Here is a 17,995-nt window from a genome sequence, read left to right as displayed (position 1 = left end):
GGAAAAAATGACAGCTCTCTTTTCTTGAGACTACATGTCAGATGCCTGGGGCTGTAATGAAATATAGATCTACCTGATGCTGGACATAATACACGGGTGTTTCCTTCTACACTTGAGGAAAGAGCCTGCCATGTCTCCAGCTCACTGTAGCCTACTGCAGCTGGAGGAGAGCCATTCTCTAGCTTCACTTGCTTTGCTACCAGACACCTAAACTATGGTGTTCTTTAGGGTATAGCAAGGCTCCTTGGGAAATATGATCATCTACAAAGATCAGTCGGGGGCTTTAACCAAAGACCCTATTTGGGGAATTGGCACCTGACTACTCATTTCACCAGTGCTTGTTTCAGAGCCATCTCGGTGTCTGTCGTGCATCTGATCTGGGAGGTCCTTCTTAAGCAGCTGCAGACGTCTGGCACATCTTCCTTTCAGGCCTGACACATTTAATGCTTGGGAGGACTGGTGAAGACAAGCTGAGCCAGAGCTGACCTGGAGAGGAAGGAAGAGGCAGGGAGACCTGAGTTGCCCAGAAACGTTTTCTGCACTGCAGTGATGGTCACCACCCAGAAAGGGGAGCAGGGGAAACCCTGTATCTGGAGGAGCTTGCTGTGTTCAGACAGAGACCCATTCTGCTGCAGCTCCAAGCATGGTTTTAGCCCAGTGTGTGGCTGTAGTACAGCAAATTAATGAGTTGCCACATGTCAGCCACACCGTGGTAGCCATCTGTGTGTGATGGATGTGTGGTGTGCAGTGGGGGTGCTGAGAAAGCCACCTCACCTTCCCATCTTCACTATTTCAAGTGGCTTTGAGTTTGTCACAGGCTGTGGGCATTGATGTTTGCTCAGCTGCCATGGGCTGGTGAGCCACCAGTCTGCAGAGCTTGGAGCTGCTTGCCCTTTTCCAAAGTGAGGAGTCAAGCTTTGCTGGAAGGAATTGTTTCCCCACATACTGCCCATGAAGGCATTCACTGTGACAGGAGATCACTGAGGCCAATGACTATGCTCAATTCAAAAAAAGCATATATATTTGTTAAAGCGGGCCTTCCGAGTTATACTACTTCTATTGGTAAATATGCAAAAATATGCAAGAGCCATGAGGGAAACTGAAGAACCCAGCCTTGAAGTGTTACAGCCTACCCTGGCCACAGAGTTCATGCGATATTCTCAAAGGACGGGTAGTCCATCATGGATGACAGCAGGTTTTTGAGCACCTTTTCCAGATGAGGCAGCCTCATCCCATTCCAGGAGATTGAGCTGCATGAACCTTTTCCTTAGTCTGGCAGATTCAGCCTGAAACCCCTTCACATAGCTCACATCAGACCAAGACAAAACAAATGCTCCCAGCTCAGGTGTTAGGCTGATTTAATGACAATCTTTCTTTTAAAACAACCTCAACATCACATCGGTGAAGGAAGGTTATTTTTTAAATTGGGCAGCTGAAAAAAAAGGAATTACCTATGAGGACTTTTATTAAAAAAAACAATTTTTAAATAGTTGGTGAGGAGTCATCTTTGGTAAATGCCTAGTTGCTGGCTTGACGTGGGTCTTCTGTCTGCCTTTGTGTGCGGGTACATATGGTCTCAGTGGATATGTGTGGAGTGGAAGCAGTCCTGTTCTGTAGGTCCCCTGTGCTCAGGTTTGTGTTTGTGTACTGGGAGCGTTAATGAGAACAGACTGCCTTTCTTTCCCTTCGTTCCCCAATCCCATCTGTTCAAACAAAAGGCTGAAAGGGAGAGAGAGCTGAGACCCTGCTGGTCAAGAGGGGATGGATAATAACACATATCCTTGGGCTACATTTCAGCACATGCAACCCTTTCAAGCTGTGCTAAAGCTTTTATTCAGGCAAGAGAAAGAACAACCAATATAAAATAAGTATTTTTTTCTTCTTTTTAAAAAAGCTGCATCAGGCCTGAAGGATGCTACATTCCGTTCTTTCCCTCTAACATTTTACAATGTTGGATTATCAAAAAAAAGAGTCTAAACCCATGCTGATTATATATTTGTGTGTGTACAGACAGAGCATGATATTGGGCTAGAGCGAGTGACATATGCAGAGGGGCCAGGGATGGCTTAGAAAGTCAATTTTCACTCTGTTTGCACATGGTAACAGTTCCAGATTCGTGTAATTAACTATACATCAAAAGGGTGTGAAGGAAGATATATTCCTCTCCACCTTGGGGATTTGATAGGTACTTTGCAATTCATGGTTAACCCCCCATTCACATATTTGTCATTATGGTCGTGCCAAACAACTCATCTGAAGATCAAAACAGCTTTCTTGGGGGCTGTTACAGCGAGAGCAGCACAAGAGATGGCACCTCAAATCCCAGAGTGGGTACTGAGTGGCAGAGAGGGATGCAGCCCTGGATGGCGGCGCTGGTGTTCAGCCCTCTGCCAGCCGTTCCAGGGACGTCATAATGGTTTACGGGAGAAAAATGGTCTCAAATGCCATTAGTTTAATGCTTCATAATGTCGTTGTGTCTGTTTTAAATGCAATCACCGAGCTCAGGGGACATCCAGGACTAAAATAAAAAAAGAGGAAAAGAGCTTCCAGAAATGTAACGATGGAAAAGGAGGCAGGGAAATCTTTGGCAAGTGAAGAAATTAGATTCACTGGTTTGTTTCCACTGAGCAGGTAGCACATGAGTAATTGGTATAGGACAGCTAAAGGGATATTCATCATGAGAACTGATTGCACCCAGGTTGTAATAAATACACCAGAGTAACATAATCAGTCTGGAGGCAGAGGAGAGTTTTGCAAAACACGAGACCTGATCCTGGCCAGATTTTCAGAAAGAGTAATTTCAAGTGAGATTTCTAGTGCTGTGTTACTGGCGCTGTCTTGTTTTCAGAAGTGGTGCACAACAGATCCCACCGAATGCGTCCATCATCCCCTACCCATCCAGCAAGTTTATTGATGTGTATGTGGGTGCCTAACTCCAGGGTGCACTGTCTCAAACAGAGGGAGCCAGAAAAAAATGAAACTTATCAAAACCAGTGAACGAGCTGAATCTGACCTGTTCACATCCATAGAAATGCAAATAAATAAATTGGAAAAGCAATGAGTACAAGCAGTGGTTGTAGTCATGCAAGCTTTAGAAATCTTTCTAAGTGTCTCATGTCTTGTTTCAGTCACACAGGTGGAGCTGTTTCCTTAGGGATGAAATCCTCTGTTGGTTGACATCTCCCGCTCTGAGTGAGGCAGGTACATGCTCCTTTCAGACAGGAGCTGTTTGGTTTCAGGACTCATCAGTTACTCTTCTCCAGGGAGGGATTAAACAAGGTGAAGGGATCATAGGACCATCCAGCACTGCTCCTTTGTGTCCTTTTCCTTTGGAATCCTAGCAATTGGGAGCAACCTGCTTCTGTGCATTGATGCTGGCAGCTAATCTAATGTAGAAAATTTACATGAGCAGCAGATCCCCTCCCCTCTCTACACCTCTTCTCACAGGACATCCATCTCACATGTAGGTTGCACACTGTGGCTGCCCTCGTGTCTGTCATTAGAAAGCAGACCCTTGAGCCTGGCCTAACTGTGCACCATTGATGTATTAGCAGGACAGGCCTCTGCTGAATTCATCCATCAAGCAACCGCAAGAAGTGATTTCTACGGATTAATGTGCTGGTGGGTGCATGCAGAGGTTGAAAGAGGAAAGGTTCATGGTAGTAGTTCTCTGGCTTACTGAAAAAGACAGAGAAATGAATGTGGCAGAAATAGGGTCCTTAGCATTGCAGATAGGTACAGATCAATAGGTTGTTGCTTTCAGCTCTTGTATTTGCTTTCTGCTACAGCTATTGGTAGAAAACAAGAAAAAGGAGTTTTTGACAATGCTTTCTACAGGGCTGGTTTTAAGAGTCTGTTCCCCATGTCTTACAACCCGGCTGAATTTCACTCTGGAGGCTGAGATTTGCCATGGTGGATGTCTCTGGTGGTTTGGGTTGAGGGAGCTGAGTTTAATCTTGGAAGTGGGTTAGAGGAAAAGAAACATGTATCCGTAGCTTAAAATTGATAGCAGTGCCTTTCTTTGAGAAGATCTAAAGTTTCTGTGGAGTAGAGATTAGAAATTTGGCTTGGAAGGAGCTCCACTGCAGGGGATACTACTTCTGTCATACCCTGAAAAACTGTCCCAGTTTGGCCAGATTGTGAGTCTCCAAAGCAAACCAGAGTAAATCTCATTGGCACTTGGCAATAGAGTTTTATCAGAGTTTAACAGCCGAACTGCCTGTCCATCCTTGACAGGTATGACCACAGTGCCTGACCTATCCCTACAGAGCACAGCCCTGAGCTGTGTTTTCCTTGGAATGCACTTAACCATGTGGGACTGCCTTACTGATGGGTACCACAGGTGCAGACTGTGGGAATACAGCTGAGAGGTGCACACAGAAAAGTTTCTTTTGCATTTCACCAATGGCTAAAAGTGTCGCCAGATGGACGTAGAGCATCAGGAATCACTGAGTAAGGAGAAAAGTCAATGAAGTAGCTATTTGCTGTCATGGATGACATAGATAAAATTCTTCCGTTAGTTCCTGATGTGAAACAAATAAATTAAGGGGAATGTTTTTCACTGCAGGCCATCAGAGACATTTTTTGTTTTCCTCAAATATATTCCCTGGATGTGATGTATCAGCAGGCTTCCGGCACAAGGCTTTAGAAAAACAAAGTGTTTGTTGGCAATATGTTCAAAACCTTTTCTAGGAAACATCCTTTTCCTCTACTGACATTCAGGTCGTGTTTCATATCTTACCCTGCTTCCTAGGAAAATAACAGCAAGATTGGTGATATTAAGATACTTAGGTCTGCAGAGATGGTTTTTGGATATGTGAAAGATCAGGTGAAAAGCATGACTGGTAGCTTAGAGTAACTTTGGAAAAAGCTGGAGGTTCCAGATAAACTAGCAAAACTGTCCATTTCTTACAATGGAAATGATGTGCCTGAAAAAGAAGTTAATACAGCCAGGTAGGCAAGAAAAATATGTTCAAAGATTTACATCAAAGGTATTCAGGAATGGAAAAAATCAAAGAGATGAGCCAAAGAACTTTCATGCTGGCATCAGAAGGTCAGTGGCATCAAGGAAGCTGATGAAGCTTGTCAAATATGTAGGGATAAGTAACAGAAATAGTAGGGCTACCAGGAGTGAAATAGTAAATGAAACATGGACAAAAATACTAGTTTGCATGAAACCACAAGAAGCGAAAAATAAAGCAAGGGTTGTAAGGCTGATCTGTACTGGGCATCAAGCATGACTTCAGCAATCAAACTTGTAGACACTGAGGAAGATGCTGTTTATGTCAGGCCAGGGCTTCAATAGGGCCCCAGAACAGACAATTCCTCAGCAGATATTGGCTCTGATAAACCAGAGTATGACAGCAAGGTTGCAGCACATTGAATGTGTCATTGTTCTTCCCATTATCCCAAAAGGAAGACAGGCAAACAACCATGAGATGCTCAAAATTAGAATTCAGAGGTGTTGTGTGCCAGCTGTGCCTAGGGTTTATGGAGGCTGAAGTGAACAAGACTCTGAAGCAAAAACTGCTCCCATAGATTCTGCTGACTCTGAAAAGGTATAAAGGACCCATTCCAAAACTAGGTAATTGTCAGCCAGAAAGAGGATTCCATTTGCATGGAAGCAATTTTTCCTGGATATTATATACCTGACACCAAAATATCTGTACTCCACAGTCTATTGGACTGGGTACTAAAGTACTTACTGAGGATGAACACAGACCCAGATTCAGACAGATGATTAGCACTGTTGCAGTTCAGAGTGGTACCTGAACAGTGCGGGTTGTCACATGGTCAGTAGGAAACTGAAGAACAAGAAAAATCCTGACAAGAACACTGGGAATCAGAGTCCCTGGTGACTCCAACACAGAAAAAGCCATGATCAAACAAGTATGCTATTATGTATCCTTATGATAGGAGGTAAAGTTGCAAATGGTGAGATTAGCCCTGCTACCATAGAAGACAGGGAGATACATCCAGTGAAAAATAAGGATCAGCTTCTCACAACACAAGTGCAAATGAAGCTGGAATGATGCACTCTCTGTTCTGGAAGGGCGTCAGACAAAGACAGCAGGATTATGAGAAGACAGCTGATGTTACGTGACCACAACAAGCAGACTTACTGCTGCTTGCCAGCCATGCCATTGATCTCTCAAAGGAGACATTAAGACACAGTAGATTCAGCATTGTTGAATCAGCTAATCCAGAGGCTCACTGGATATTTCTGCTTTTTGTAGGTACTTTTTCAAAGTTCTGTGCTGCAGGGATGTCAAGCAGGGATCCCATTATATGGTGAAGCGCATCAGTAACTAGCTTTTGTGACAATCAGCTGTGGTGCAGCGCATATGGAGACAAAGGTCATCCTGTACCATTCCCTCCAGGAGAATGATGGTAACCTCCTTGTTCCTGAGTGCTTGCTGAAGGGTGCAACCTTTTACTCGCACTCCATAATTAGAGACAGTTTCTGTTCTCATAAAACAGTGGCCAGCAATAAAGCAAGGCTAACCCACAGCTCTAGATGAAAACAGCCTGGGATGTTGATCTGTTTGAAAGCTGGCTCCTAGTTTGGTGGATGAATCTAATGCCTTAACAAACTGGCTGACTGCAGATGGGCATACACAGGCTGCTCAGCTGCCTTTTTTATCTCTTTCAGATGTCACTGCTAGGAACAGTGATTAAATCCCCATGTGACTACTCTAAAACAGTAAGAGCAGGTCTTGTTTCTCCAGAGGCTCAGCCACCTCATGGCACTGAGAGAGCACCTGTGTTAGCCAAGGGTTTAGATACTTCTCATGGTGGGATGAAGCTAGATGGGAATGGTCAGCTTCACAGATAGGGTGGGACTGGGCAGGTTGCAATTCCTCCTGCTGTGTGGGTCAGATCCTTAGACTGCTGACAGAGCATTTGCAGTCTAAACACGTAAAGGGTGGAAAAGGGAAGCATATGTTGTCTCCCAGGAGGATGTGAGACACAGAGAAATACCAGACTGGCTGTGAGATTCAGAGATTTAGAGAAATGGCTTTGCTAGTGTCAGTCAAGCCAGAAGCTGCAACTCTTAGAGAAACTCGAGGAGCCACCACGCAAAGGAAGAAGGAGCCAATCTGGTGTGGACACTTCTCTGAGTGTAACAGTAGTATAACTTCCACATGACAGAAATTTCCCTGCTGAAGATGCTATTGTTTTGAACGCAATTATCTTTTACAAGGTTCTTCCAACCCACCTAATCATCTTTATCTTAATGTGCTTCTCCTTTCTACATTGTAACGTAAAATCCATTTCCTTTCAATTTACTTCAGATCTATCTGCATCCAGATTACTGTAACTTGGATGCATGGTAATTAAATGTGGTTTGTCTGACTAGACAGGCAGTGAATGCTATTACAGCTTGTTTATGCTCGTGAGCAATGCAGGTTTCTCTGTGCCGTCTCACCAGCATGGCTTAACCCTACCGTAGAGACACGGTGTGCTAGGCCATGTGTGAGCTTCACCATGCATTTGGTCCTTGCTTCATCGAGTGACATTGGTCATTAATGCTCCTTGGGTTTCAGATGCTGAGATTTCAAAATATTTGTCCTGCTAGGATCTGCCTCAGTAGTTCATTCTGTGTCAGCTCTCACCTGAACCTCTATTTCTGGTGGGAGTACTTAAGAGACTACGGACAATATCTGCAGGTTAAAAAAGGATACAAGGGTTCTTACCCTTTGGCTCTACAATACAGCCTTGTGCTAGAATCCCTGTGCAGCTGACAGGATTTGACCCTGGCCTTGGCCCCATATAACACTATGTACTCTGTGAGCTTGTTGAGCATGTACTCTGAATCCTGTTTCATGTTGTACTTTCACCTTTTGGATGCTACTGAGAAGCAAATTGTGTGGTAGCAAGAGTCCTGGATGTCTTGAAATGATACAGAGGAGGTATTATGAGTGTCTGTAGTTCAAGCATGCACTGTAAATGCACCACTGAGAGCTGCTTTAAGAATGATTCAAGAAAAGGTCAAGTGAGGTAAATTCACCTTTACAGAGTAAGGTTCCAATCGGTTAAAATCTCATACTGTTACAGGGCAAATGGAGTAGGAAAGTCTTGTGCTAACTTACTTTGCACATTGTCGCAAGATTCTTCATGGGTCAAGAAATCTGGGAGGTCTCCCTTAGAAATCCTTTGGCACTGGTGAGCCTTGTGTGGGGAACACTGAACTGGGAGAGATAAGGGGGCTGCTCTGCAGTTTTTAAAGACACTTTCTTTGAAAGCAGTGCTTTCTCTGGTAGAGCCTGAGCTAGAGAGTGTAGTTTGAGACAGTCATATGATTATGTACAGCAAAGTGACTTTAGTGTTTAAAGATAATTTCTGAATCTCTGGATCCTTTTTGTGTTCTGTGTCCCCATCAAGAAAATGGGGTGAGTGCCCCCAAACTACTTTTGAAGACCCCATTCCTAGCTGGTCAGCAAGACCTGGCTCATACTGGAGGTGAATTCTGGCCACAAGATTTACGCTGGTCTGTACTGGGATTTTCTGAATAACTACATGTGGTGTCTGAGACTGGTTGTTTGTCTGAGACACCTTTGATCACTCAAAAAAGCCACAGTGGGATGAGCTTAGAAGATGATCGTCCATTCCTCCCATAGTTCATGTACACCACAATTTTCACTCCTTCTCTGTTATCCTTTTAATATCCCCTTTCTTTTCCTTGTTTCTTTTTCATTTTTGAGAAATGAATCTAAAGTATGTCAAAATTTGCTAGGTTTTGACAACCACAATGGCTGAATCTAAACTCTTCAAGTCTCTCAGCAGTCCTTTCTCCTTTCAAACACTTTGCTAGATCAATATTATTCAAGGTCTCCCGTGCTTACGTCTTCTTGGGGCAATTCAAGCAAGATAAGTTGTGAGCCTGACTAATAGGACCTACCTGTTCAGAAGGCAGTCGTATCAAAGTAAAGTCTGAAAAGCATGTCAGGATAAGGAGATGGGCCAAATTCAAAGCAGGACGCCATCCTACATTTGACCATCCTACCATACCATGATTATCTTCAGGATCCTCCTTAGGATTTGTTCTCTGATGACAATCATAAGTAACTCCTTTGACATCATGGAACTGCTGTAAATGTGTTTGACATCAAACTCCAACCCTCCTCCAATTATGCTTATTGCCCCAGGGAAGAAGAAGTCCTCCTCCCTGCCTATCTAAAAGATCATACTTATCTTGTCACACTGCCCTGCTGAGGACACACCATACAGACAGCTTTTGTGGACAGCTTTTGTGTTCAGGTCCAAAAAGACCAAGGCTTGAAAGATGTTGGCATCTGTCAGAGATCTATTTCCTTCAGATCATGAAGATGTACACTGAGCAAGACTGAAAATCCATCTATCCCAGCATCCCAGTTCAAATGGGAGCCAAAGCAGATGCCTGGGGAATATCACAATAGCAAAAGTATATATGATACTTCCTGCCAGAAGTCTGCTGCCCTTCAGCTATTTGTGATTTGAGGAGAGCCTGAGTTGGGAGGAGCTTCTACACATTTTAAAATCCTCAGTAGATTTCTATTTTGTGAGCTTCTGTCCTTGAACTTGTATAAACATTTTTGCTTTCACAACATCCCGAGGAAGGAGTTCCACAGTTTTACTGCACATGGTGTGACAAGACACCTCCTTTTGTTTGTTTTGAACCTGAAATCCAACAGTTTCATTTGATGCCTTCTGGTATCAAATTATATTGGATGAGACAGGGAACAACTGATGGCTCTCCACCATCCCCTTGTTAACTAGGATATGATGATTTTCTGTAAAATCACTGCTGGCTCAGTCCTTTTCACTTAGTCATTTGCTGTATGGAAGCTACTTCATGCTTTGTGTTACCCTTCTTGTCATTCTCAGATGCTTTTGGACTTTTACTTTGTTCTTACTGAGACTGAACCAGAGCTGCACATGGAATTCAGGATACAGACTTATTTTGGTTCCATGCAATGGCGTAATGATGCTCTCTGCCTTGCTCTCTACCTGTTCTGTTCTCTCAATGGTGATAATAATATCTTACATTTCATTTTCTTTTTCCATGACACAAAGACCCAAGCTGATGTTATCATGAAGCAATATATCATAGCTGCAAGATCTTGCTTCTGTGTTTGGCTCAGGACCGATCAGTTATATGTGAAGTTAGAAATGTTCTTCTCTGTGTGCATCATGTTATCACTTTATATAGATTGAATTTCTCGTGCTATTTTATCAGTCTCGCACAGTCCTTCTGCAATTTTTCGTGGTCAGTCCTTGTATTTATTATCTTGAATAACAAAAGTCCAATACAGCTTTATGGCTCTATCCTTTAGGGATCATTTCTGGGATAGTCTTGAAGCCTGTCTTAAATCTTGAAATTGCTTATATGGTCGGAAGACCCTTGGTATTGGGAATATTGAGTCTGATATGTGGGAAAGAGTTGTCTTTGAAGGCTGTGACTGCACACAGTGGAATTCTGCTTTCTCCTGCTCTGCTCTGTTCTGCATTTCTTTTTTTTTCTTTCTTTGTGTTTGCCTTGTCTGTGAGCCCATGCTGAGCTCTAGCCCTGGGGTTTGCAAATCTTTCTGCCACTTCTATGCACAGAATCATTTTGAGCAAGGAGACAGAGAATTTCTCTGGAGGATAGATGTTATATGACAAACCCCTTGTCTTTTGGTCCTTGAAAAAATGTTACTGTGCCAGTCCATCCCTCTGGCCATGACTAAAGTTGTGGTGATCTCCCCTGAGTAGTTTTGAATGTCTAGTTAACAACTCCTTCCAGTTCCTTTCCTGCCTGGTGCCTGTCTGTTCCTGGACTGAACTTGCTTTTAACCCCCGAGCGAGCTGCTCCTTCTGACTTGCCGGAGCATCTTCTCCCCATCCACCCATACCAGGAGCTCTACCTAGCTGCTCATATCCTTGTCCTTCCTCACACTTCCCGCTGCCATCTTTTCCTATTTTGCTGCCTGCCTTCTCAGATGCTTTTTGTTCCTCATTAGGCCCTGGTGTAGACCCCAGGTTCACATGTACACCCCACCACCCTCATGGAAAGTCCTTCATGTCATGCCCAGTCGCTGACTGATGAGGCCTCTCTACCTATGTGGCCTGGCTTCTTCTGCCTTTCTTTCACTCCATGCTGCTTTTGCTTTGATTCAAGCACTCCTAATGGCACTTTTTTTCATACCTTCTTCCAAATCTCCTTTGAATTCTCCACAGAACAGCTTTTTCTTCTCTGATCATCTTCTTGTTTCAGTGAGGAACAGCAGAACAACTGTCACCTGTTGCTTTTCAAGTGACTCTGTGCCCAGCCACTCCAAGAGCAATCATTGCATACATCTGTGTGTGTGTGTGTGCACTCATGTCTAGGAAAGTTTGAGAGAAAAAAACCAGTAAAAACAAGGTGGAGGGTGGTGTGGGGAGGGGGTGGATGGGGGTCTTGTATTAATTTGCTAAGAATTCCTTAAGCAAATAGGTGGGTTTGAGAAGTGTAAGTTCTGTAACATCCCTTCTCTCAGATCAATTGAGTAGGAGTCTGCATAGATGAGAAGTGAGACACCAGCCCTGAGCTGGAGCACCAAGCAGCTCCCTGTGGGAGCAAGGACCGGCTGCACTGCAGGGCATGGGCTGGTGGGGTGGCAGAGAAGCAGAACCACCTCTGCACAGTCGTGCTGCTCTCAGGGACCTTGAAGGGCAGGGTGGCTGTGGGAAGGCCAGAAGGAGCAGCTGGAGGGAGGGGCACAGGAGCTGCTGTCAGAGCTGGGCTCTGAGGTCTTGGTGGAGAGCAGTGGTGGGCAGAGGAGCCTGCTCTGAAAGGACAGAGGAGGTGACATCAAAGACCACAGCTGTAAGCGGAGAAAAACAGCAACTTTGTGCCTGCGCTTGTGTCTGAAAGTGGACAGGGTCTGAGCTCTCTTTCATTTTAAGCCTGAGTTATTCCAGCCCAGTGACTCAATTTATTTCTGTCTCTGCTCCTGACATTTCTCTTTCAGGTGGCTGCTGCATGGTTTTGGGTGGGGCTGTGGGCTGGGGCGACTAATGTTTTCAAGCTCTTATCGGCATCAGTATGATGTTCTGCTTTTCTTTTCTGTCATACGGCATCCCGCTCCCCTCCCCTTCCTCCCCTCCCTCTGCCGGCTCCCAGAGGAGGCGACAGACGGTCCTGTAATTTGGTTCCATTCGCTCGACTGGAGCAACACCTGCCCCCCTCTCTGGGGACAGGAGGGTCTCATCCCAAACCGTGCAAGGAGCCAAAGATGAATCTGAAGCTCACATGCAAATAGAGCCCAGGATAAAACAACACGGCCATTCTGGGCAGGAAAGGCAAAATCCGTCACCAGGGGAAGAGGCAGGAAAAACGAAATCGGCTCTGAAGAAATAAATAAGAAGCGCCAGGAGATTGCCTTTTCCTTTTGGGTCAGTTGCTATTGTGGTTATTGATCTGTCCCACCCTGGAGAATAAACTGAGAGTACTGAAAAATAATGGCTGATATTAGAACACATTTATTCACCCTAAAAGAACTGGGTTAATTGGGTTACAGGATGGCTAGATGGATAGATATGTGAAGAGATAGATAGAATGTCTCTGCTATTTCTTCACAGCTGTATAATGGAAAAGATCCATTTCTTTGTTGAGTTTCATATACAACATCCCCTTCAGCTCCCCACCCCCCATCTCTCTCTCTCAAATACACACACGCTCCCTTTGCTAGAAGTACTGCAAAGATATCAAATCACATCCAAGACCCTCAGAATTTATCTGCTGTAAGTATCACTGGTCACATCCTACCTGGCTCACACACTTTTTAACACAAGCAATGAGACTTGACTTTGTGGCTGGGGAGTAGTATGATCCTGAATGCACAGTATCATGCACTTTGCTGGAGAGTGATGATCTATGCCTAGCAATTCTTCTTTTTGTATGTGCATATGTAACAGCAGCATAAATTCAAGTCTATATTTTGGAATATTTTGTGCTCTAGATCTTTTAATTTCTTAGGAAACTGTGTGGTACTCAGATACAGCTCCCCCTTAGCTGTACAGTCCTGTCAAAACCATTATGTTTATTTGGAGGAGTTACTTTTGGCTTGCTGTCTGTCCTCGTTTGCTGTATCAGGGTCAGGATCTGTTTCCAGGGTTCAGATGAATACATTAGCTGCCCTGCTTCCTAATGATACCCTGTGAGTGTGTATTGCACCGTGTCCCTGTGAGTCCATATAGGCCTGAAAATGTGTCTTAATAGGTGTTATCACCTGATGTTAGCATGCATTGGATATCCCTGGTACTGGGATATTCTAGGTTTATCCGTTAGAAGTACTTGCTCTTGCTGAATGCTGGAGGTTTCCATTCAATGTTTTATATATTTTATTTAATGTTTTAAATGTTTTATGTATTGTTTTGAGTCAGGCCTAAGTCCTTCTTTTCCGAGTCAGCTGAAGGTCCAGAGGTAGTGCTCTGCTTCTCTGTCTTTGAGTCCACTTTCTTTCGTGATTTGTAGGATGAGCTCCTCTTCTGTTGTGAAAGAGAGGTATCTGAATGTAGCTAAAATACCAGGAAATATTCACTGTGTCTCTTCCCTGCCAATTGCTGTAATGGCTGAGTGTGATGCAAACTTCCACCAGCAGTTCCAGCCCATTCCTCTTATAGTATTGTCATTCAAGGTCATTTATTCCTTTATTGCTGAGGGAACATACACATATGCAAAGTAACTTTGATTATGTAATTAGACTTTATTGGTATCTAACCCAGACTTGCAATGAGATAAATTTGTTTACCCATCCTTCATAAATCCAGACTTTTGAGCACTTAGCCATGCAGCCTTTTTTTCACATCGGCCTTGTAGCTTGTGCATACTACTCAGCTCCTTAAGAATAAATAAAAGGTGTGCAATGTGGGAGCAAAACGTACACTCTGTTTGCAACATTCATCAAGTGCTAGATGAGAATGAGTTTCTTTCTTGGTGCCAACATTAAAAATAGAAGTAGTTGGGGTGATGTTATGGTGGGGACAGGATTTCAACAAGGTGGTGGGTGTATGGAAGTGAGACAGGATTTGTAGGAAAAAGGAATTTCTTTCATCAGATAAAACCTGGGAAGAAAAGGACGTCTCTTCAGGTCAAGTGCCCTGACCCTTCTGCAGGTTAAACTTGAGATTTGGCCCTGGATACCACCAAAAGCAAAGCCCTTGCTGCCCTGTGTCTGAATGCAAGCAGGCTCTCTCTTGTCTCGGGGGTGGTAGGAATGGAATAGCCTACAAGATTTTCTGACTTCCAAACCTGAGCCTGTTCCCACACATCTCCACGCTGTGCTCTTCTTTGCACAACACAGGGGCCTCACTGGCTTATCACTTGGGCACAGGATCACGTGGCTGGGAACCTGAGACTCAAGCATTATCTCAACCTGTGCCTGTGACACGTGTGAGACCCCCAGAAGGGGAAGTGAGGCCAGGGAGATGTGGGGTTCGCTCCTACTTATCCCACAGCCTGTGTGCTTCAATCAACTGCCACTGACCACAGCCACTATACTTTACAGTCAGGTGTTGCAGAGCACTCTCTTCCCTAAAACACGCGTTCCCAGCAGTCGACAAGGAAATATTATGTTTATCTTTTTATTGACTGAGTCGTCCCAAATGCTGGTAGCATGAAGGCTTGCTGGATGGCAGGATTTATAATATCACTCAGGCAATCACCATCAAACTCAACACAGCACCCTGATGTTGAACCTAAGAAACAAACCTGTCCCAAAGGAAGCCAACTCCAAAGTTGGTGGAGTTATTTCAGCCCTGAAAGATGCAGGATTTGAAACCTGTGCATTGAACTACCAAACCAGTGTGTGCTCCTTTGGGACATGGCAAGCGTGTATTTGTAGAAAGTGGAATTAAGAGTCTCTATGACAGGTTTTCTGCATGGACCTTTTCAGCTGTTCAAGACCACACTTAATTAAGTGCAAAGTGTCAGCCATAAAAATGGGGTGAAGGGGAGTGTTTTATCTCTCCAGCAAGTAAGAATGGATGACAAAGCCACCAGAGTCAATGGCACTATTCAAATTATAGGTAAAATTAACCCCTTGTGGTAAACGGGAAAAGGGTTTAATAAATGAGATGATTTCACATTACTCGGGTAATAACCAGTCTGCCATTGAGTCTATATCTGTTCCATGTTTCAAACGACAAGATTTGGCAATGAAGCCTTATATAAAAGATTGTGCGTGAGGTTTTCTAAAGTAGCGAAAGGGCACAAGGTTTTTCCTTGGTTTCAGTAGAAGTAGACCTGGCCAGAGAGGGATCAAAGCTGAATTTAAGCAAGAAAAAGAAAGTCTAGTGCACTCAGGCAGGACAAAATGCAGGCATTTGTGTGGCAAAGCCAGGCATATCAAAGAGTGAGGTGGCAAAACAGGTGCTTGCAAGCATCAGATTGGATTGTACAGCTTGAACTTTGAAACATGTGACCAGATGCCAGTCATGATGAGACTGGGAGAAAGGGACAACGAGGGTTCTGTGTCTCCTTTGGATTTGGGCAGGGCAGCCAGCTGAGAGTGGCTGGAGCAGGGGAGCTGTGGTGGAGGGACTGCAGCCCGAGTCTCCCAAGGAAGAGGCAGGTAACCTGTTGAAGCTTCCCACGCACGACTGGGGAAGCCTTTGCAATCCTTATTCATAAGGACATCGCATGTCTGTCTTACAGAAGGACCAACAGGGAAAAATAATTAGGAAAAAACAGCTTTTATTTGATACTTTTATTTATATGCAAAACAGCTCACCATTCATGAGAGATATGAAAAACGCATCAGATAGAAACCAGATTTATCTATTTTCACTACAAAATATTGCATTATATAAAGCAACATAGACACACAAAAAAACCCTGAAAAAGACTAAAATCTTTGGATAGCAGATGTGGTTTTTTTCTTTTTCTCTTTTGTCTCTAAAATGCGCTTCTTGTTTTAAGAGATTCACAGCAAAGAACATGAAACATTTTCAGGTTATAGAATTTTTTTGGTTGTCACAAAGGAAAGCAGTCCTGGATTTACTTTTCTTTCTTTTTTTTTTCTTTTTTTTTTAGGAAAAAATGTCCTTTCCTAAAAATATACCACACACATACACACCCACGCTCACTCCCACACACATGCATGTATACGCACACGCACATATACACCCACAAAGAAACTACTTCCCTTATAAACGATTTGCAAAGTACTTTTCAGACGTAACTATTGATCAGAAGAACAACAAGTTTTAAAAAAAACCTCTCCTAGTTAAGTGCTAGTGGTTGTTGATCCCACACAAGGAAAGAAAGAAAAAAGGTCAAGAACAAATGCCTTGATATATATAAAATATACTTATAAACAAGGAGGGAGGGGAGGTTTGTGGTACACAAGTGCAATATAATTGGAGGGAAAAAATAAATTAAAAAGAAAAGAAAATGAACACTGTATCGATCCCAACAAACACTCATAAAGTCAAACAGAATATTCCACAGGAGAAAGTGTAAACACCCGACTATAGAAACCAATTGGCACGAAGTATCCAAAGTAAAATTGCCACCACTCTGAAAAATAAATAAATCTTGAAAAAAATAAATTGTCAACTCCTTCTACCATAAATAAAAAATAGTTATTTTTAACTGCACCCATGGGTCACACGTTTAAGGTCACAAGTAGATGTTTTTGGATATATATAAAGGGGCACTTGACAGCCTGAAGAGACAATCCGGTTATACAGTTCTCTTCGAAAAGCGGGCTCTCGACCGGGCGGGGGCCCTCCGGGGGCAGAGCGCAAGCAGCGGGGACCCCCCGCCCCGCCGCCCGCCCCTGGGAAGGCGCTGCCCGCCGCGGCCGGACCCGGGGCGGCGGGACTGCGGGTCCCGGGGCTCCGGGCGTCCGTCGGGCGCTACACGTCCAGCACGTGGTTGAGATAGGAGATGTAGCAGATGGCGAGGCGCAGGATCTCGATCTTGGAGAGCTTCTTGTCGGGGGGCAGGGTGGGCAGCAGCTTGCGCAGCTCGGCGAAGGCCAGGTTGAAGGCCTCCACGCGGATCCGCTCACGCGTGGCGTGGGCCGAGCGGTACTTGGCCGTGGCGCGGCGCCGCCGGCGCTTCTCCTCCCGGCTCAGAGGCGGCGGGTGCAGCCCCGGCCGGCCCCCGCCGCGGCTCTCCCCGCCGCCGCCGCCGCCGCCCCGGCCCTCGCCGCCGCCGCCCTCGGCGGGCTCCGGGTCTGAGACGCAGCAGCTGAGCGCCTGGGCGTCCGCGCCGCCCAGGGACTCCGGGTCGGAGGGCGCCGAGGAGGGGTGGTCGGAGTCGGCAGCTTGGTCCGGGCTAAGCATCATCTTGGAGGGGGCGGAGGAGGCTTCCCGAGACAGAGAAGCAGAGAGAGCGGGTCAGGGCCCCGGCCGCGGGAGACAGGGGCAAGGCGGGGAGCAGGGACACGGGCAGGGACACGAGGGACATGCCGGTCCCCGCGCCCTGCCCCCGGCGCCGGTACCGCCCGACCGGGGAGGAGGGAGAGAGCCGGGTGGACGAGTCGCGACTCCTTCAGGGAGTACTAATGAGAGCAATATCGGGGATAAACGATACCCCGTCATTTAACCATCCCCTCTCTAGCGTTTGACGGTAGCTTCAGCGGAGTGTACTTCCTGCCCTTATTCCCCGCGCTTGCTTGGGTGTTGAAACAGGCCCAGAGAGCAATTGAAGAATTTTTTTTTTTTTTCCAAACAAGCTAATATCCAGTGTCTCAATATTAGGGTGGTTCCCCACCACCCCCATCACCCCCCAGTTTTAATATTTTCCTTTCTGGCCTGCCGGTTTCTGCTAAACCGTTTCTTTTTCGGCAACGCTCTGTGGGATCCAGGCTACAGACATGATGCTTTTAAATACAGAGCTCAAGGCTCCACAAACATAACAAGGCCAATGGGGAGATTCATTTCTCCAATCCCTACGGGATCCTATGTATCTGCTAGGCTCTCTCCTCCGCTCTTTTCTCTGTGCTCCTTCTTTTTTTCCTTTTCTTTCTTTCCTTTCCTGCTG

At 45.1% G+C, this 17,995-nt stretch overlaps 1 protein-coding gene across 1 annotated transcript; it reads right to left on the bottom strand.

Annotated features, from left to right (window-relative positions):
- Positions 1-16,863: 16,863 nt before the first annotated feature.
- Positions 16,864-17,298, bottom strand: NHLH2 (nescient helix-loop-helix 2; the record flags this gene model as incomplete). The annotated part of the gene is made up of 1 exon (XM_082277644.1): positions 16,864-17,298. One exon carries the CDS (start codon positions 17,296-17,298, stop codon positions 16,864-16,866), a length of 435 nt encoding a protein of 144 aa, XP_082133770.1.
- Positions 17,299-17,995: the final 697 nt, after the last annotated feature.

The sequence above is a fragment of the Coloeus monedula genome (genome assembly GCF_965178545.1).
Source record: "Coloeus monedula genome assembly, chromosome: 3".
Classification (NCBI taxonomy): domain Eukaryota; kingdom Metazoa; phylum Chordata; class Aves; order Passeriformes; family Corvidae; genus Coloeus; species Coloeus monedula.
This window is presented reverse-complemented; position numbering and strand designations above follow the sequence as displayed.